The 22,273-nt window shown below is 45.7% G+C and overlaps 1 protein-coding gene across 1 annotated transcript; it reads right to left on the bottom strand.

Moving 5' to 3' along the window:
- Nucleotides 1–18,571: 18,571 nt before the first annotated feature.
- On the bottom strand, nucleotides 18,572–22,028 carry LOC136458510 (DEAD-box ATP-dependent RNA helicase 25-like). Its single transcript, XM_066458452.1, has 10 exons — nucleotides 21,576–22,028; nucleotides 21,091–21,197; nucleotides 20,941–20,996; nucleotides 20,571–20,792; nucleotides 20,290–20,496; nucleotides 20,133–20,219; nucleotides 19,939–20,034; nucleotides 19,653–19,868; nucleotides 19,298–19,480; nucleotides 18,572–19,125 (listed from the first exon to the last, which is right to left on the bottom strand). Exons 1-10 carry the CDS (start codon nucleotides 21,944–21,946, stop codon nucleotides 18,652–18,654), a joined length of 2,019 nt encoding a protein of 672 aa, XP_066314549.1. The 5' UTR covers nucleotides 21,947–22,028; the 3' UTR covers nucleotides 18,572–18,651.
- Between the last annotated feature and the right edge of the window lie 245 nt (nucleotides 22,029–22,273).

Raw genomic sequence — 22,273 nt, 5'->3', positions numbered from 1 at the left:
AGTGGTCATCACCGGCTGCTCCACGACCTCCGAAGGCACCCCTTGGGCGAACGCGGTCACATTGGCGCCTGCTCCCACCCAAAACAGGCATGACATCAGCCGACGACTGCCACCTCAATTGGAGGGCAATGCTCTTCTTTGGTGCAAACGCCAAAGGATTACGCTGCCTACTGACACTACAAGGGATAAAAAACATAAGTCACGATAAAATCTGACCAAAATAGAAAAAATAGAGGAACCGATAGCTCACCTCAACGTCATCGAGCGATAGATGCGTTTGGGGGGCGAACCCCCTGACCCTTGCCTTGCCTCTTTAGAACAAGGTTGTTTTGAGCCCACCCCCTGCTCCTGGGCAGAGAGGCTCGCTCCCCTTGGCTCTTGGGGACGACGGCAGAGCCGCCCGCCTCCGCTGGCACCTCGAGCGCGATGGCAGGGCCGCTTGCCTCTATTGGCTCCTAGGGTAGGCCGATGGTACGGCCTGCCTCCGCTAGCTCCCCGAACATACCCTCCCCTCCATGGAACAGGGAGGGTCCCAATGCCTATAAGGACGAACCGATACCTGTCAGTGCATCCTCATCCTCTAGGTTGTCCCACTCGATATCATCGACTACCTCATCGTCATCCCAATCGTCATTGTTATCATCGCTATCAGTGTCCTCCCCTCATTCACACGCCTACAGCTTTTGTTGCTTCTTCCTCTTCTTATCCTCCTTCGCCTTCCTCAGCCGCTCACCCTCGGCGCGATTCACCATCCTCACGACCGAATCCCTCGGCAACGGTGCTGGGTGATCCATGAGGGTGAGGTCCCTCAACTGGTCTCGCCCCTCTCAAAGTTAGTATCAAGGGGTGAGGAAATCAATTGAAGAAAAGATAGAAGAAAAGGGGACTTACTGAAGACAATGTAGCCTAACTTTGACTGCATTGGAGGATGCCCCAGCACTGAGTAGATGAAGTCAAGGGCTGGCACCCACATCGTCCCATAAAGGCTCCATCGCCTCCTTGATGCATTGCGTGATCTCGGAGTTAGGGGAGCATCCCCTCGGTGAGCGTCCGTTCCATCGAACGACTGCCTCGGGTGCCATCGCATACAGCAGGGAGTGCGCGCATCATCAATGGCGCCACCCTCCTTGCGTGGTAAGCCCCGATGATGCTCGAACCCCTTCAGGCCATTCTCCTTCAAGATGTGGATGGCGGCGATGTGGTCTCGGATCTTCTTCTTGTCCTTCTTCGGGATGCCCCACTTCCTCCACGGCTCCAGGGCCTCTTTGATCAGGCACCCGGTGAACTCTAGCAGAGGGGTAGTGGTGGTGTTCTTGAGGTAGAATCACTGTGAGTGCCACCCCTTGATGGACGTTGACAGTCGCATCGACTAGTACTCGCCGACCCGATTGTTCCAGAGTTGGATGTCGGCGCACCCCATCGGCATGTCCAGCTCCTGCCTACCACTCTTTTCCCTTTTCTTCTTGAGGGTGACAACAAAGAAGTGCCTCCACAAGTGAAAGTGGGGGTTGATACCTAGGAATCCCTCGCATAGGGTGACGAATGCTGCCATGTGCTAGATCCTGTTGGGGTTGAGATGCTGTAGCTAGATCTTCTAGTAGTGCAGCGGCCCTCGAAGAAATTTTTGGGTGAGGGTTGCGAACCCACGCTCGTGGAAGTGGGCAAACAACACCACATAGCCGTTAGGGCGGTGACGGCAAATCCTCCTTGCCTGGGCAATAGTCACTCCTCGGCCGAGGTCCTCGTGTGGAGAAGACCACGACGGACAAGGCCCTCCATGTGCTAGGAAGGTGATGTCAAAATGGCACAATGGTTCCATTGGAGGTGGGGCCGTATAGATGCGGGGCTCAATGGCGGCGGAGATGTGGAGGCAGGAAACCTAAGCGATGGCGGCGATGGCGGAGTGGCTGTGGAGGCAAGGAATGCAACGTATGGAACCCGAGGGGCAAACCCTTTAGTTTTATAGGGGTGATGGGCACGAGGAAACCACCCACCCACCAAGATCTCCATGCCTGCCATGACCTACCACCATGACTCATCGCTAGGCGTGTGCACTGCTACGTGTGTCCGTTTCCTCAGGAAGACCCACCGGACATTTTGCCTTCCCGAACTGAGTCATGACCCATCATAGGTAAAAGGGATACAGAGCTAGAGACGCTCCTATGGCCCATATACGCCCAGGAGTTCAAAGGTTGGCCCATCGATAGGTTCAACAACCTGCTTCGGGCACCTTTAGAGTAAGGGGAGGAAAAGGATGGCCCATCTAGCGACCAGTATCTAAGGAGTCAAGAGCATTGTAACACCTCTAGTGTTATGAGCTCGTTAGCCACTGAGGTTATGGCCTGAGAAATAGATCTATATATATAGTGAGTTAGTTACTTAAATGTGCTAATGAAAATCTTAACAAGAAAATAGGAGAAATAGTTTTAATTGTTTGGCACTGAAAAGCAATTTCTGTAAACAAGAATAAAACATAACTTGTATATAATACTTAAATAAAAATTGAAGTACAAGTTTAGTAGATGGAAATGCAACATTAACTTTTGGGAAATAGATGTTGTTAACTAGTGTTGTGGGAGCTCAATGATCAAATAGGAAATTAAGATAAGCCTTTTCGTTAAGACGGCAAACACTTGAATTTATGTTTAAGATACCATTTTTGGCGAATCATATTGAGCGAATTCGTTAAATGGTGCTTATATATTTTGCTCCTATGAGTTAGTATTAGGTATGGACTATGGCATGAAGTATTTGTTGGTTGAGGTTAGCAAGGTTTAGATCTATTAAAAATTGTGACAAAAGAGTTAATGGTTACTTAGTCCTAACTGAAAACCTTAATGTTTCTAAGTATGAAGGGTGGTAGACAATGCTATTTTGGCATTTAATTTTTAACAAAAATGTTTAAACACTAGTTGCATGTTTTTATATTGTTGATTGCATCAAAGTGAGTGCTTTGTGATGGTATAGCAGTTGGTTTAGTCTTAACTGGTCTGGATTGGAAGTTGGGCACGCTTTAACATTCGTGCAGCGCACGATTCCGATCGTTTGGCCTGGTGTGCGCTGGTCACCACATGCTTTGGCGCTCACTGGGCTACCTTGCTCATCTTGTTGTCGCGCTGCACTGGCCGAACACCATGCTCAACTTGGCCATGTGCCCGAGCAAGGCCATGTGCTTAAATCACCTTGCCATTTTTCTATTAAAAATAAATAACAAAATACAATAGAAAATACACTTATACGTATCCTTTACCAGCATGCCATCGTGAGCCGTTCATTTCACCTACCATGGCTTGCTCTATCCTTGTGACCTTTCCACCAGTGGCCGCACACGCCGCGTCGCCCCTACCCTGCTCTATCCTTGCGTCCACTACCGAGGGGAGCACATGGCTCTGCTCCTGCCCACATCCTTGCCATGTTGCCTATCTACTGCCTCATGCACTACTGCTGTCCTCGCCTTTGCTCTCTCTCACTCTCTTGGCCTCTCCCTATGCTTGCCTCTACCGAGCCGAGCGCACGCCATAGCCGCCGTAGCGAGCTGCTGCTCTCGCCCTCCCCGCTCTGCTTCTCCCTATGCTGCTTGCGAACGCCATGGATGACATCGAAGCTTTGTCGACCGTAGCCATGCCCGCTGCCCCTAGCCACCTCACGCTAGGCTAGCTCCATCTCTAGCCCCATACCCCCGCTGTTGTGCCGCCACCCATGCACTGCAGCACCATCGCTGCAGTGACCACCTCCGTGCCGCTCATCCACTACCACCGTCCATGGCCATGCCTCTGCGGGCTATGGTCGGGCTTGCCGTGGCCATCGGCACCTATGGCCAGGATCTCCTCTGCCCCGATTGCGCCTCCTCCACTGACCCACGCCGCTCCCGGAAGCCACCATCACCGGTGCAGCCGCCGCCTACTCCCATGGCCAGTAGGCTGAGGGCCACCTCGGGCCACGTAGTGAGTGCCTGCGGGTGTGCCTCATAGCCGCGCAGCCCAACCAGCTCTTCCTAGTCACCTGCCAGACCTTTGTTCGGCCAGATCCCAGCCTCCTCGACGGTCGCTGCCTCTAGTTTCCCGTGCTCTGTGTACGAGCTGAAGAAGAGAGAAGGTGAGAAAATGAAATAGAAACTTTTCTAGGGTTCCCAATGCAAAACCGTGACTCATATAAATAGTGATGCATAGTGTGTGATGTACTGCGGGTTGAATAGAGAGAAGCTTAGGGGTCTCTTCACAAAAGTGCGCCACCGCCTTGCCTTAGCCGTGTGGGCCGGCTGCTGGGCCACCGCCTGGCCGCTCACACCCACGCCGCGTTGGGCCACGCCCTCCGCACCATGGGCCATGGCCTGTGGCCATGCACGCGCCCCACCCCCGCCTGGGCCTCTAGCTATTGGGCTAGTGGCTAGCCGAGCAGGCCATGCTGGGCCAGGCCGAGCCGACAAAGCTTTTCCTTTCTAGTTTTGTGTTTTGTTCCAAAGTAGTGATCTTCTAAAATTAACAATAAAATATAGAAAAATCATAAAAATGCCAAACTAATTTTGTTAAGTTTCTAAAATCATAATCTATCTAATAATGTATTTTGTTCGCATAGGTTCTGTATGTTTTTAGGGGTGCTCTAATTATTTTTAACATACTAAATATTGTTAAGACATAAACTTGTAGGAATTTCCGTGATAAATCGGTGGTAGTGTTAGCTCTAAAATTTTTATAGTATATTAGAAGTGTTATCAGGTGTCCTCTCTAATTTTTGTAGCCCAATAATAATTAGTTTACTAGAGTAGTTAATATGCACTAGTTTCAAGTATATTAAATCATTAATAAATCAAAAAGAGACTTGATTTGGTAAGAATTAGTACTTGTTGATGAAAAGGATGCTTTGTTTAGTGAAGTTAATACTTAGCTAATATATTAGACATAGGAGTTAGCTTGTTAGCTTGGTTTGTGCACTCGTATTTTAAGAATTGTTGTTGCCTTTTGATTGATTGCGTCATCCTTGCATTTGCATCAATACATATCATAATAGGAACGACGGTGGATCGATGGTATCAAATGGAGTAGCTGAAAAGATAGTGTCAGGGATCAGGACACGAAGATGGAATACTAACTGTTGGTTATATGTTACCCAGGCAAGCCTCGGTGCATAACCTCTACTTTTCTACACTTTATATTATGTTTGTACATTAAGTTTTAAGGAGTTGAATGAAAACCCACTTGCATATACATATCCTTATCCTATGAGTTTTACTAGTATGACAGGATCATGTAGATTGCTATGCTACAAGACTCTGGTAGAAGTCGAGTGATTACCTGTCACTCGCGAGAGATTGGAAAGATATTATTATTGCTATGATATTATTATCGCCTGGAAAATATATATGAATGATAATTGGAGACCGAGCAGAATGGTACTTTGGATCTGGACATGGTTTGGCATTCGAGCAAGGCTCGTGTTGCACTTGTTTCGCCTATCTTGGTTAAGGACCGGCCATTGCAATAGATGGTAGTTAGACCACAGACTTATTATCCTGAACACATACTTGTGTATGGGCACGGGAAGGCTCATTGCTCTCTTGTCATGTGTTTTAGCTCTTTCTAGACTGACTGATTGGAGGCAGAGATGGTGGAGGTTTAAGCACCGCACTGAGTCTGGGACTCAAGAGCGGGGGCTTGGAGTCCAAGTTTAGATGGGGACCTGGACCCCGTGATAGGAGGGTAGTGGGTTGGTCTTGCTTGTGCCTAGAATACAAGCGGGGCATATGTTTTAGGGTACCCAGCTAGGATACATTGGTTCACAAATCACCGGGTGATCCAATATGACTTGTCTACAGTCTAGCACCATAGTAAGAACTAGAATATGAAACATGTAAAACTAGTTCTAATTGCTTACCACCTGCTTGAAAGTAGTACATGTGCTTACATATTATGGTTAGTTAATGAACTAATGATGACTGCTAATAAAATTGAGTATAAGGACGTGTCGACACGGAATTTCGTCTCGTGCCGAGGACACACGAGCAAGCCGAAAGGGTCCACTTGATGGAGCTAGAGATCTGCCTAGCTTTAGCGCAGGGGTAGTCGATCCTACACACTCCTCTCGAGATGAGCCAGTCAATTTGACCCTTTTGTAGAGTCCATCATGTCTTGTCCCAGCGTCGATCTTAGCCTTTGTTGTTATCTGCTGGTGCTGCCTGAAGAAAGCCGATTCTAGTGCTACATTCGAATCAGCTGATTCTAATCTAGATAGAATTGATTCCCTGCTGACATGATCTTGGGAGCTTTCGAGTCCCTTGCGACTCTTCTTCTAAATTTTGGTGTAAACGCATGCCCCCCAATTTTGGGATAAAAATAATTTTATCCCAGAATTATCGTATCTGTATCCCCGATAGGTCTATAGTCATGAGTAGAGAATCTTGATCTAGGGGTCTACCATTTGTCGTCACCGATGTCAGCTCATGAGCCCACGCTTCAAAACTTTTATAAGAGCATCATTGCTTCACGGGCACTTGGATTCATCCTTCTAGGCCGGCTATAAAATGTCTATCCGACCCTGGCGTGAGCAACTCAACAATTCAACCATGTTTCTCTTCTATCTGCCACCTCAAGTGCTCCTGACCCCGCTGGACCCTCCATGGTCTATCCTTTTGCTATGAAGATCTTGAGCGGTTAGAAGAATTTTTGTGCATAGGGTGATTGTGTCTCCCATCTTAGCACCTTGCTGAGCAAGAGAATCAGCTACTGCGGTTAGAAGAATCCTTGTGATATCGCCTAGGTCTTCTCTCCATGCTTACAGAGCTATTCTAGTGTTTGCAAGGGCTAAAATGCAGTGGACACCTTCCTCTTGTTTGCTCAATTGAATGCCCATTGGGAAAGCCACAAGCTTCTTTCCAGCGGCTTTGAGAAATTAGCTAGGGCATCTGTTAGACAGATGACTTTTTCCCTTCTCTATCACAATTTTATTAACGGGCTGATGTGACTTGGTTTATGATGACTTTTGGCTCTGTGGGGATTCAAAATTCCTTCAATCCAAAGAAACCTTGGTGGGCTGATTGCTGGTCAATATAAATCTTTTGTATCTATCCCATGATATTCTATAACTTGGGAGAGCAATAAGTTCAAATCTGTTATCTTTTCGTTATCTGTTCCCTGAATTCTCAGAGCATCGATCTTTTTTCGTATCTGATTTCAATTTCACACCGCTGACGCAATCTATCTCTTTGCCTTCCTGGGCTATATATTCAGGCCATGATTGGGGATTGAAAAACAACTCACTTCACCTCAAACCTTCCACATCCTTAGTATAGTTCCTGCTTCTCTGTAGGTTTGAGATCATGGAGAATAGCAAGAAGTTTCCTATGGAGGCCCTCAATGGACCTGCATCATCACTGTCAGCGCCTTCATCGTCAGAAGGGTGCAACTCATGGTGCCCCCACTAGCTTAGGGGATAGGACTGACTCTGTTCGGCCTTTAGGGTCCTCTTTGTTAACATCTCATCGCTAGCTCCCTTGTTATCAGAGGAGGCAGATTGACAATGATGATATGCTTGCCTCCATTGATCGGCATGGCCAGAGTCTCACTGAATGTCTCTCTCTCGTAGAATCAGCTCTGGCCATGGTTTGATGTCAATCGCCTCTCGAGGTTGGTTCAGTGGAGGATAGGTTGGCCAAGGCCAAGGCTAGAATTACTGGGTGAGATATCTATCATAAACTTTGCTTCCTTTCAATTTCATCTTCAAGACTCTGATCATCTCCCCTTTGAATCTTTTTAGATTTGTCTGCCCAACTGGAGAGCCTCCGATTGGCTACGAAGCACGTGGTGGGATTCATCAACTGCCAGAGGTGCCATCCCTGATGGTTCACCTGCATGACCTCCCAAACTATGTTAGGGAGGTCGCTTTGCATGGCGTTCGCCATGATGCCGCCATGGCGTTGGCTTCTACAGAAGTCCATTCTAGCCATGAGCTTCGGTTCTTTCCCCACTGGCTTCCTAGCCATGGCACACCCTGGGGATTATGAACGCCTAATTGAGGACTTCTTTAGTGCTGCTAACTCTATAGCCTTTATCTCCTAGGCCGATGATATAGTAGCCAAAGTGTTTTCTGGCCCGTAGTTTGTAATAGATGATACTAGCAAACAATTTCTCCGTCTTGAGTGATTTTCCCTTTTGTTTTGTACTTCATACTATATGCATCACTTTGTCCATGTTTGCTTTGTTTCTACGGGCGATACACATTGTATCGGCTTTTACCCCTCTGGGTTTATCTTCGCACTAGAAGTGATAGTCTTCTGGTATCGGCTATTAGAGCTAACAACCGAGCAAATTGGTTGTCAAGTATTAATCCAAATGTTAGGGTAATATTCCTTTAAATATTCCCCATTTGATTGCTCTACCTAAATCCTTCTTCTCCTTTCAGTATTTCCAAAATATAAGTATTACCCGGCACACAACGCTCGATCCGATAAGGTCCTTCCCAATTAGGTGACCACTTTGCTGGATTTGTTGTCCTTTGATCCGATCAACAATTTTACTCTCCAGACCAAATCTCTCTAAGAGAATTACTCATTCTTGACCTTTTAATTGTAATATTTTGCAATCCTTGATTTATGGGCTTCAATGTTTTTCAAGAGCACTTTGTAGACTTCGGCTGATAAATCGCTCTATAACATAACACGCCTCAATCTAGTTTGAACTTCCCAAGGAGGGATTGTATTATGGCTATACACGAGTTCGTAAGGCGACTCTATCAGCTCTTTTGCTCTTGGCCATCAAGGGTAATTCATCCCCAGCCCTCTCCAGAGTCTTATCTCCTTTCTTCATTTTTGAAGATCAAGTCCTTTGTTCCGGCTAAAGAGCCGATTTTGAAAATAGCCAATTCTAGACTCTTAGTTTTAATTCTATCTAGGTCTAAAAACACGACCTTTATTAAGAGAGCCTTCGATCTCCTATCCTTAGTCAGCCAGCGTCGTATTCTCTTCAGCATTGGTGAAGTGGCGTTTTGCCTTTTATTAACTGCAGTTGCCTTTTACGTGTCCCGAGGCGTCTGCTTCTTCGCTTCATGCCTTCAAATACCAGTCGAGGGCTTCGGCCTCAAACACATCTCCATCTACAACTGTTCCTTCGCTCTCTTCCTCCTACCAAAACCCTATAGTGGTTTTCTTCCTTCCTTCCATAGATCCAATCATCTCTCATGGCCGGCGAGGGCAACCGAGGCAAGCGCGCGGCGGAGGAGATCTCGAAAGAGGACATGCTGTCTCCGACGCATGAGGTGAGATTGGCAACCTCTGTTCATGATGATGATTTGTTCTGACTCACCTATAGGTTTGTTGTGAATGACAGCCTTTGTCCTTTCCCTAGGACTAGCAAACCCACTGATGCTGCATCTTCCGTACTGGCTTCATCGTCGGATTCTTCTAACTCGTATAACGGTGACAATGCCCGGCGCTTTTTCCAAGAATGGAGGATGGCTGAGGACCGCTATTCTAAGGTGATTTGAAACAATGACTAGCTTGATATTTGTCTAGGGGTCTTCCAAGTGGCCCTTAATGCGGCTGAGGAGGAGGCCAGCGCTGTTCGAGCACGGCTGGCTGAGTCTGACACCGTGGTAGCAGGTAAGATGAGTTCCATGAATGTTTCTATTCTGGTTTCCACTACCTTTGTCTTGATAGTCTTCTATAATCGCCAGATCAAATGGTGCACTTGGAGTCTCCAACTGGCGGCAAATACGGTCGCGGACGCCGTCAATGCTCGGGGTTCCCTCATTGACGCTCATCTCTAAGACATCCCAGCCCATGTTCAAGAGATTGCTCTTCACGGCGTTCGTCACGGCACGTCGGTGGTGCTAACTGTAGCATAGGTCTAGACTGGGCATGACCTCCATGCCATGGAGGTTGGCTTCTCGATTGGCGATGGCCTTGAGGGACATGAGGACCTAATAGAAGAATTCATCATAGCGGCAGAGGCCATCATAGACATCACATCTGCTCAGGATGTGGTGAACAAAGTCTTCAACTAGATTGTACTTACGGGGGAAACAATGAACAAAGACTCCTCTTTCATGAATGCGCCTCAGTGCAATGCCCTTATGCATGACTGTTTTTGCTTTTTGTTTTTGCTCTATAGGCGATACATATTGTATCGGCTTTTATTGTCTTTGAAGATTTTTATTTTTTGAACTAGAGGCGATACCCTCCTGGTACCAGCTGTTAGAGCCAAGAATGAATTGGCTATCGAATGTTGATCAGATGTTAGGATAACATCCCATAGAACTTTTCATATCAAAGGTCAAAGGATTAATCAACCTAGGTCAAGCATCCTATTAAGCAAAATAGAACTTCTTTAAGAAATCCATTAACTCTGAATCGCACTTACAATTTGACTCAGCATCCACATACGTCGGCCTAAACCCATCTCCAGGGCTAATGCTTATTTTTCCTTAATCCAATGGCCAATGTGAAGCCGTGACTTTTTACTAAAACAAACTCTTAGAGCCGATCACTTGCATCGGCTGTTGGCTTTCATTGCTGATCTTAATGAAGCCTCCTTCCCATGACTTGCTAGAAAAATATTCGAAGTCTCCTAGTTCCCAGAAGACTGGATCGACTATTGTGATGCACACAGACTCATCAGTGCGAACTAGTTCGACATCACCTCCATGCCATTGAATCAAACACTGATGCATGGTTCATGGTATACAACAGTTCGCATGAATCTAATCACAACCGAGGAGCAAACTGTATGACCCTTTTCCATTGATGACGAAGAGTGTGGTGAGCAGAGTCTTGCTCCTGATTGTTAGTTCAACGTTTATTACCCCCCGGATCTTAGACGTATTACCTCCAAAATCCTTAAGCATCATGTCAGTCTCCATTAGATCTCCTGGTCCTTTGTCAAGCTTACAAAAACTGGTGTAAGGCATAAGATTGATAGAAGCACCTTCGTCCACCAACATCTTGTTCATGGCTTCCCATCAACAAGACCTTTCATATATAAAGCTTTTAAGTACCGATTTTTGACTGGTTTGTCAAATATTGCTTGTTGTACAACTGTGAACTTGGCAACTATCTCCTCATACTCTGATTCATCAAAATCCGAATAAACTTCTTAATCTGCCGGAGCTCTAAATTATGATGGCAACAGAAAAACCAATTGGATATTAGCCAATGGTTGCTTTCTATTGGCTATTTGCTTGGTACACCATACTTGAGGTTTACCGGATGCCTGAGCCTATTCCACCTCTTTATTCCTTAGGCGTTGCACCCTTCTCTTCTAGCTTCTTGTTAAACCTCCTGGACACCATTGGCCTTCCTACCAAATATATTTTCTTTCATTGCCTTCTTTATAATCAGCCCAGTCCTGGTCAACAACTCTTTTTCCTAGCCGATTTTGAACACTTTTATTTTTTAAGCGCTGATCCATGTTATTATGATGATATGCATCTTGAGCATGGATAGACCGGCGATTGGTTTGAGACTGCCTAAACTCCCAATATTGATTGCTGCATTCTGGACAGTCATGTCTAGTAGGCAACTTCAAACCTTCATTCCAGCAATATCTGAAGAAAGAACAATTCTAATATAATTTGGCTTGTTTCCTTTCATACCTTCCTTGTTTCAGTTGATGCTGGTATGCTTGATCCTTTAACTAACACTGATAATCCTTTTCTTTCTGCCACTACCATTTATTCAATAGGATCCGAGATATAACTCGCGGCTTTGTCGCCCCATCTTTTGACATTTCCCCCTGCTTATATCGGCTCTTTTGCTTAGCGCGGCATCTTCTAATTTCTCTGTACCTGTCAGTCGATATTTGCATCTTGGGATTTACTGTTCTAGCTTCTCTTGATTTGGTTGATGTTAGGACCTTAGTCTTTCCTTTGAGTAGCCTAGCATCAACCATGTTTTGATCTCCTAGGAAAGGATTATCATCAACTTTTATTTTCCGAGGCGTATAAAATTTGAGCCTCCCTTGCTGAATAGTCCTCTGTATATGCTATCGGAAAATTCTGCATTCATTGGTGAAATGAGAAGTAGCATTATGGAACTTGTAGAACTTCTTGTTCTTCAACTGATCAAGGGGCAACATGACATGACCATTGGGCAACTTGATCTGCCCTTTCTCAAGCAAGAAATAGAAGAGCTTATCTGATTTAGTAACATCAAAGTCATAGCTCTCCTCGACTCCTCCTCCCTAAGGATTTGGCACCATTACTGTCTTCTTGCCCCAATTCCATTCAGCCATAGCAACCTATTCTTCATCTTCATAGCCGTCATCGACTGAGTATGGATCATAAGCTTCAGCTACTGTGGTACTCTTCTAAAATCGGGTATCTCTGTGCTATACTCTGGAATTGGCTATTGAGCGCTGCCTACTCATTGAGCCAATTGACCCAAGTTGTCAAATTCTTAGTCCTAGCAAGCTTTTCTTTCCACATTGGAAGCATTCCTTGAATAGCTAAAGCAGCTAGTTGATCATCAACCAATTTTAAGGAGAAGCACAAATTCCTAGTCTCTTGGAACCTCTGAAGAAACTCAGTGCCCGATTTATTAGTCTTCTACCTTATAGTTGTCAAGTCAGTTATCTTCTTTTCTCTAGTCCTAGTGTAAAAATATGTATGAAACTTCTCTAGGTCAGCCCAATTGGCAATAGAATTGACTAGGTAGTGATGAAATCCAAGTGAAGGCTGGCCCTGATAAGGACAAGGAGAAGAAACGAACTCGATGGGCATCCTCAACTGATGCTTCACCCAATTGTGTAAGATACCGACTGACATGTTCTATCGTGCTTGTACTGTCTTAGCCTAGTGAACTTAGCAAACTTTAAGAGCCTATAATTTGTGGGAAGAGCGACCAAATCATACCATTCTGGATATGGGCGTTTGTATGAAAAAGTCAGCCCTTTTGGCTTCAGACCGAACTAATTCTTCATCATCTCGGTCACCCTCAGCAGCAACTCGTCAACATTTGAATTTGGATTTCTCTACATCTGCTGACTCATCTGTGGATTGAAATCTTATGTGCCTTGATATCCTAGATTTGGCATCATGTGAAGGGTGTTATAATCCGTACCATAGTGATACCCTTGTGGAATTTCGATCTACTGGGTTCTTTGCTGGCTTGCTGCTTGAAGTCTTAGATTGTAGACATAAGGATCTATATCTCTACGGATCCTTTGAATTGATGGTGCTATTTTTTGAGCCGACGATGGTATGTGACCTGATGTGCCAAAATTGATCACCTGGTTTTGACCTTGCCCCGCCTGACTGTTACACATGCTATACTGGTGGTCTAGGATTATACTGTATCTGATCCATAGTAGTTCCTTGAGTCTATTTAGATGAACCCTGAACTTCCTAGACATCACCATTACCAGCTGGTGCTGCTTCTTGATGGCTAGTATCGACTTGATTAGTCCCTTGGGTCAACAGATCTAGAATGTTGTAATAAGCCGGTCCACCTTGACCAACTAGAAACCCATGAATCGTCTCTCTCATGGCGTTGTGGAATATATCCAAGAAAGCTTCATTATGGCTTGATATGGCATCACGAATAGATTTGTCTATAACTTCCTTAAAGAAATGCATGTCTTCATCTTCAGTTGTATCCGTCTGCCCGTGTAGTAGAACTCTTGGTAGTAGAAATTTCTAAACAATTGTGTTGTCACGTGTTTTAGTGTAGGACAACAAACACTTGTTCTGAAACTCTTCTGTAGCTTTGCTGATGACACCTTTATCTCCATCGGGTAGATCTTCATAATGTATCATAAGGATGTCAGTTGTTGTTGTGAGCCGCCATGACGATTGTGGGGTGCCACCGAGCGTGCTAGAAACGTGTGTCGACATGGAAATTTGTCCCATGCCAAGGACACACGAGCAAGCCCGTCGCCACGACTAGGGGCATAGTTGCGCATCGCGGTGCTAGGTGGCGCGTAGGCGCGCGAGATGAGCGCGAGCTCGAGGGCAGGCCAATTTTGGCACGCCAAATCAGAGCGTGGGAGGAATTCCTGCGCTGCCACGTGACCCAGGCGTGGGAGGATTAGAAGAGAGCGCGGCGCCATTCGCTCGTCCCCGCGTAAGATTTGGTCATCCCTCGCCGCCGGTCCTCCTCGCTGGGTGAGGTCCATCCTGCCGGATGACCTCCTCCCCGTCGGTCCTGCTCCTCCTCTGCTCCTCTCCTGCTCGTCCAAGCTCATCCCCTACTCATCCCCGACTCGTGCAGCCACCGGTCCTGCTCGTCGTCGACTCGCCATCACCGTCCTACTCGTCCTTGACTAGAACCTCTCCCCGCCGGCCACCCCAAATTCCCAAGGTGAGCTCCCTTCCCTCCCATGCTCCTCTCCCCTCTCATGCTAGCAGCTCCTCCCCTGCTCATCTCCCCTGTATGACTAAATCTGCATGTGTTTGTTCAGTGAAGTCTTTTGTTTACTGAACTGAGTCTACTAAATATGAGAAATTAGGAGTGGGTTTGAAGGGGTTAGTACCTATCTATTATGAACATTTCAGTTTTAGTAGCATTACAATTAAATTGTAGAACTGAGAATGCTCTTTTTAAATTGTAGATACACACTAAGAAGAGGAATAGGCTTACTACAACCCGCCTCAACAAGCTGGTGTATATCCAATTCAACTCTAAGCTGCTTAGTAAGAGAGAAAAGATCAAGTCAAATTATGTGCTTGTGCTGTCCTTTATTTATAAATTGTGTTGTGCACTTGTATTACTGTCCTATCCACTTGTATTAGTAATTATCGGCTGCTGATATGGTGTGCTCAAGGATGGGAGGCTGCTGAAATCATCCAGATATATCACAACTTAGTGTTTTCTATTTTTTATGAACAGCTAGCTGTCTATTGACTAATTTACTAACTACTAGCTGTCAAAATATGTTGCAGGAGCTAGGAACATGCAAGAGTAAGCTAGCTAGGAATCAGATGTGTCTACTGGCCCTCTTTTTATACTTACTGTGACTCATATATAGTAGTTATATACATATATATAGTTATATACATAATATATATATAATTTATGGCTATATTGCCAAAACGCCTAGAAAAACTGCCTAGGACCCAGTACTCTCGACTAGGCGCTAGGCAATGGGTCAGCGCCTAGATTCCGCCTAGCGCCTAGCTGAACTTTGGCTTCAGCGCAGGGGTGGTCGATCCTACGCACTCTTTCCGAGACTGTGCTAGTCAATTTGACCCTATAATTGACAAGGAAAGAAAGCTTATCAGTAATTAAGGGCAGAACATGCCGGTGTTGCCAGACAGTCCCGAATATGCGGCTCTGAGAGCTGATATAAAAGAAGATCGACTAAATAGTCGATTCCTATCATATTCATAAGAATAAATCTATTAAAGTTCATAGGGTCATGTAAGAAGAATCAGTTATCGTTCAGGATGGATATCATTATTTAAACAAATATTGGTCAATGGCAATAACATATTAACAATAATTAGTTCATGCTAAGCCAATGACTGCAAGTAACCGAACTCCTTTATAAAAGAAATAGTTCATCATCATTCAACCATTTAATAGAGATAAATCTAATGAATATATTAGATCTCATCTATCGCTATGACCAGTGGGGCATGAGACAGAATCATGCAGGCCGTAGAAACAATAATAGACTTGACAACCCTAACTTATTACTAATATCAGTGGGGTATAAGGCAGAATCATGCAGGCTGTAATACAATAATAAGATCATGGGGCTAACACATCTTTCAACCTATCGCTACTTCAACGATCTCGTGATGCGAACTGTTCGTGAAAGCGCTCGATATCGGCTAAAACAACCGATTCAGGCATAGCGCACAGTTAAAGTCATGCCCTCTCAGAAATAGATCTACCAAATAACGATCCCCACTCCACGGTGCTAACAGTGGGGTGTGAGGAAGAATCACACAGACCGTGATAAATAGGCTATGGAACAGTTTCCACTAGCCAATAGATCTACTCAAGATCAAACACGCCTTAACCGCACGCTATGCACGATCAATATTGATGTAAACCGGCCGATAAAACATACCTTATCGTTTAAAATACAGATTAGATCAGTTTTAGATTAACAAACAATGAGTTAAAAAGGATATAAGGCCGATCTAGATCAATCCCAATTGGGCGAAAGTGATATTGCTGTAATCAAGTAAATAATGTAAGCAATAAGCAATATCGGTAATTTAATGAATCTATCCGAATGAACGTCACCCTTAGATAGAGTCGATAACTTGACCTTAATCTAGTTCGAGCAGTGGAGGTCAAACGGATCGATGCAGCCGTACTTGAACTAGACAAGAGTCGATAACTAACTCATACTAGAGTCGCTAGTGGAGGTCGACCGGATCGATGTAGCCATACGAATAGAGGGATAAGCCATGACGGTACTTACAGACAAGCAGTGGAGGTCGACCGGATCGATGTAGCTGTACTTGCTGAAGAACTCATCGATATCTACTCTACTCCTACTCCTAAGGGGTGGCCGAAGCCGAAAAAAGTAAATAACTAGTATTTGATTGATTGTGTGTCTTCTTACAATAGCCGGGGTTTGATATTTATACTCGGGACCTACGTATGACTCCTATCTAAGCACGACTCATCCAATCTTTGGCCCTAAGAGAAAACATTCCTAATTTAAGATAACTTGGACTCTAATCTTTTCTCTTTTGTAGAGTCCATCATGTCTTGTCCCGGCGCCGATCTTAGCCTTTGTCGTTATCTGCTGGCGTTGCCTGAAGAAAGCCGATTCTAGTGCTACATTCGAATAAGCTGATTCTGATCTGCACACAATTGATTCCCTGCTAACATGATCTTAGGAGCTTTCGAGTCCCCTGCGACTCTTCTTCCAAATTTTGGTGTAAACAGGATGCACGTTTAGTAATGCTCCCGCAGATGCAATAAACCCACAAGCTAGATAGCATTGCATATCCTTAGAGTCTTTTCTTTTCTTCTGATGGGTAAGTCTTGCAGGAGTACAATTGAGTACTCAGGGTTTGTTCTACCCTAGTTGCAGGTGACAAGCGGATGCTAGAGTTGACACAGAACCTCCTAGGTGGGCTCAGCGAGGATTCCTTTACACTGCGATCATAGTTTTTATTTATAATTCTCACTAAATATTTTTATAAATAGAAGTTTTATAATATGTTGTCATAGTTTATATATCATTGCTTCATCATGTCATGAATAGATATTTATTTTCGCTGTAACTCTGGTCACATGTTTATATTCCGCTGTTAAATTAAATTAGTTCATAACTCTGATAACATAATCATATTCCGCTATTATAAACAATAAATATTATACTCTGATGTTGCATGGAAATGGATGTAAGAAATGGCTAAAATAGTTGTAAGCTTTATTCTCTCATTTGTGATCCTAATGGAAAAATGTAGATCTTCAGGTTCTCCCTTGGGGTGTGCTCGACGGAACTACGTAATTTAGTATCCTCCATTGAGTACTTAATGTCTGATGGAAGACAAGTACTCCTGGGAGGCATTAGATTAGGCGATTCTGCCACAAAGCGCGACTACGGCTCCAACCGACCCCCAGGTGCAAGGGCTCCACCTCGACCGAACTCTAGGGAGCCTTTGGGGAAGGACTCCGCCTCGCCTGACCCTTGGGTTTGGGCTCCGCCTCGCCTGGGTTTGCGCTCTGCCTCGCCTGGCCTCTGGAGGTGGGCTCCGTCCTCGCCCGACCCTAAGGCCACGGACTCCGCCTCGCCCGTCCTCTAGGGGAGGGCTTCGCCTCGCTCGACCCCAAGGCCGTGTGCTCCACCTCGCCTGACCCTTGGGTTTGCGCTCCGCCTTGCCCGGCCTCTGGGGGAGGGCTCCGCCTGGCCCGACCCTAAGGCCGCGGGCTCCGCCTCGCCCGGCCTTTGGAGGAGGGCTCCGCCTCGCCCGACCCCAAGGCTGCAGGCTTCGCCTCGCCCGACCCTTGGGTTTGTGCTCCGCCTCGCCCGACCCTTGGGATTACGCTCTGCCTCGACCGACCCTGAGGCCGCGGGCTCCGCCTCACCCGACCCTGAGGCCGCGGACTCCGTCTCGCCCGACGGAGACCTATGCCGCCGCTAACCACTCTATGTCCAAGTGTATGGGCCCGGGTCAAAGCTCTGACACCTGGGAGAAGACCGACATGCCCCGATGTAACCCGCGGCCACGACAGGCCATACCCGAGGATTCACATCAGGAACAACGTCGGGTGTACCGATGCTGTTTTGCCTAACCCTCATACAAACACTAACAGACGCGTCAGTTCACCACGACGTCCGCCAGGACGGAGTGAAGCGCCATGACTAGATAGGGCTAGTGACGGACAGGGCCGCGACGTGGAGCCATCCTTATTGACATCTACAAGGTCGGCGGGACCCGCATAAAGGATAAGGACCTATCAATCCTGAAGATCTTCGGCTCTCTCTCGTTCTTCTCTTTCCCGTCAGCTGTAACCCGTGCTTTCCCTTGGCCTATAAAAGGGGAAAGCAGGACGCCCCACGAAGAGGATCGATGGATGGATAGGAGGCCAGACCCGATCGAACCATCACGAACCCATCGAACCTCGAACCGACCAGAACATAACACAAGCACACGGCTGATCAGCAACCGAGTTCTCAGCACCCATTCACTCTTTCCACCAAAGACTTAGGACTTGTCCCTCTCTCATCCGTTTGTAACCCCTACTACAAACTTTCAGTGTTGGTAACACGAGTAGCAGCGACGAACTGGACGTAGGGACATTCTACCCGAACCAGTATAAACCTCGTGTCCTCTAGGCACACCATCCGAGCCAGACGTGCAATACTGAAAATTTACTCGGTGGTGGTAACTCGAAACACTGACAACAATACTGTTTACACAGTGGACAGCACTATGGCTGGTCAAATGCATGTACTGTGCTCTAGCACCATCTCCTGATTGATATCGCAGCATCAGGATTAATGATGAACGAAGCCCGGGGACATTGTTAAGACCCATCTTGCGAAGAATGTTTTTAGGTATAGCTGGAGGAACAGCCAGACCCATGCTTTGGCTGAACTCTTCTGCAAGGTGAGCAAGTCTGGACTTATCTCGACCAATGGTCTTGTTTGAGTTGTAGTACCCTAACCATGCTTGATAGGCACATTCTTTGCTCTTCATCTCTACTTTTCTGACAGCGTTTTTGACCTATCAAATCAGGCAGAAATAAGAAAACAAGAGTGTGTTATATTTACAGGAAAGAAAAGTTGAGTATAGATTTTCTGAGTAGGTTAAAAAGAAGACATGCATAGCTAAATTTGGAGAAGACTGACTTAATCAGAGAGAGCCAGATGGAAAATAAATAGTATATGCTGCTTACTTCTGTCTCAACACTAGAATCAACTGGCGGTACTGCAGACTCTGCTATTGACAAATCCTTAACAGTACCAAGAAAATATTTTTCCCAAGGTGCCAATAGTAGGAGTCCTTGCCCTTCCTTGCCTTTCCGTCCAGTCCGGCCTAGTCTATGTATGTACTGTTCTCTATCTGCAGGAATTCCAACCTGCAAGAGAAAGTAATTTTTGGCAATCTTTTCTCACAAGAGGATAAACATACCCTGATCACAGAGTTCTCTTAAACATGCCCGACTGCCCGTGATGTAAATGTGGTCCACGATGGCAGTTTACAGACACTCACGAACTAAAGCAAATAATTCAGCATTACTGACAACACACCTGTATTACAAGAGTGACATCAGGATAGTCAACACCGCGGGCAGATACGTCCGAACTGACCAGTATCAAACCTTTTGATTTCCTGAATTCATCTGAGACCTTAGTTCTTGCAGACTGTGACTTTCTGGAATGGATCTCTCTTATATTCAGTTTCAGCTGGGAGAGAACTTCAGCCACAAGTTTGGTGACCATTGCAGTAGTACAGAATATAATAACCTGCCAAATTGTACGATAAATGACAGACTGAACTTCCTATGACATAGGCTGGCAACTTGAAGTCACTTACTTTGTAGTCTGCATCTTCTGCGCCGTGCTTCTTCAATACATCATATAGGATAGAAAAATGCAAGTCCAGTGGTGCAACCATGTACATCTGGCTCACCTGATGCCACAAAAAGAAAAAGGTAGGGTGTTTAACAGCGCAAGCTTTACAACTTTGCAGTTACAACTCAAAGCAATAATGGATATAAAGTTCTAAACCTGTGCATGTGTCTCCTCATCACCCTCTTTAACAGTGTTAACGAACCTATAATCTTTCTTCATTGCCACATGAGAGATTTGGCGGACCTAACAATAGAACTTCAGTTCATTAGATTGTTCATGATACGAAAGGGGACAATGAGATAAAAAGAGATACCTCTTCTGGAACAGTAGCAGAAAACAACAGTGTTTGTCGTTCTCTAGGAATTGAAGCAATTATTTTCTCAATATCTCTTCTAAATCCCATATCCAACAGGCGATCAGCTTCATCAAGAACAAGAACCTTCACACCCTTGAGCCTGCTAGAAAACCCAGGTGTGTTCTCGAGATGATCCTTCAGCCTTCCTGGTGTAGCAACAAGAATCTGTAAGATAACAACTAAGTGTTAGTACATATATCACTCGCAGATATTACCACATTGTAGTTGATGCCCACAACCTGACATGGGTTAGCTTGCATGCTTCGTTGTTCTTGAGTTAATCTTGTGCCACCAATTACAACCTGCACACCTAACGAGCGATGATACCTGAGAAGCTTCCTGGCCTCAACAGCCACTTGGTTTGCAAGCTCCCTAGTAGGGCACATCACCAGCAAATTTATAGGTGGCCGTAACTGATTCCGCTCACGAGGTAGAGTGGATAGAACCTCAATCGCTGGAAGCTGTAACAAAGGTCAAAACTTGTATAGTGACTAGATAGTTTCGTTTTTTTTTCTTTGACATAAATTGACCAGATAGTTTCACTGCAATAATTCAGCTGCTTCTAATAACATCAGATTGACCATGTGACTGAAGAACAAGAAGTAATACCAAAAATGCAACTGTTTTCCCAGTTCCTGTCTTTGCCTTTGCAAGAACATCCTTGCCTACATGGCAACAAAATATTGAAATGTCACCTTCAGGACTTCCCAAGATTTTAATGTTACAACGTTAAGCAATAGCATTTGCATTTTCACTAACCTTGAAGAATTATGGGCAGAGTTGCCTCCTGCACCTCAGTCATCCTTTCATATCCAGCATCTTTGACGGCTTTCATCGATAAAGGGGAAATAGCACATTGATCAAACCTGCAACATGCATCGCATTCAACAAACCAAAAATTGAAAACAAAAGCTGCAAATGCAAGACAAAAATAAGACGGAGTCTAACAGGTTAGCTCCCAATTTCAAATTATATCCAAACTCACTGAGCTCACAAGCCCTACAAAAAGGGTGGCCACAACTAAGTTGTATAGTTTGGTAGGCTTACTCTAACATGGGCCACTACTACAACCTGTGACACTTGATTATCTAAACGAGCAATGTAACCTTTCATTGTCAAATTGTAATTGTATCTAGCTTAATTTACTAGTAGAAAAACACCAACAACCCGAGGTTCTTATCTAAAATCGAAACCACATTGCAGTTCAAAATTTCAGACTCCACAATTGCGGCGCAAAACATTACCGTGTCTCACTGAGGTAGGAGCCATCCACACCTCCCGTCTCGCCACCATTATTCTCCACTCCCAACTTGAGAGCCTCCTCATCTTCCTTGTCCTGCTCCTCCTCCTCCCCCTCCTCATCGACGAGTTCCCTCCTCGTGGCCACCCCGGAGAACCCGAATCCCTCCTCTGCGTCCCTGCGCCGCCTCTTCTGGTCGGCGCCGCCCGACCTGACCCGTCGTCCAACGACGTCGGCGATGCCGACCTTGGAAGCGGCCAGAGGCGAGACGAGTCCGCTGCGGCGCCTCGCCGGGACTAGGAGGCGGCAGGCGAAGGCCCTCGCTAGGACCGGGGTGCCGGCGTGGGCGCGGAGGAGGAGGTCGCCGCTGGCCATCTCCGGCAAGCAGGGTTTTGTGAGGACACACGGGGTTCTTGGGGCTTGGTGCGGTTTGGCGCGCGGCGACGAGAAGATAAGATATCTCCAGGGCGAGCTTTTAAAGCATTTCGAGACGCTGGGTCCAGGTAACTCTTTTTTAATTTTTAATCAACCAAGGCAAGGCACTCTCGTCTGTCAGTCTTAGGGCATGTTTGGTTACTGCTGTGTCTCTTAAAATTTATGTCACAACGAATATTTGGACACATGCATAGAGTATTAAATATAGACTAATTACGAAACTAATTATATAACTTGCGACTAATTTACGAGACAAATCTTTAAGCT

This window comes from Miscanthus floridulus, chromosome 6 (genome assembly GCF_019320115.1).
Source record: "Miscanthus floridulus cultivar M001 chromosome 6, ASM1932011v1, whole genome shotgun sequence".
NCBI classification, from domain to species: Eukaryota; Viridiplantae; Streptophyta; class Magnoliopsida; order Poales; family Poaceae; genus Miscanthus; species Miscanthus floridulus.
The sequence above is the reverse complement of the archived record's forward strand: the minus strand, read 5'-3'. Positions and strand labels throughout refer to the sequence as shown.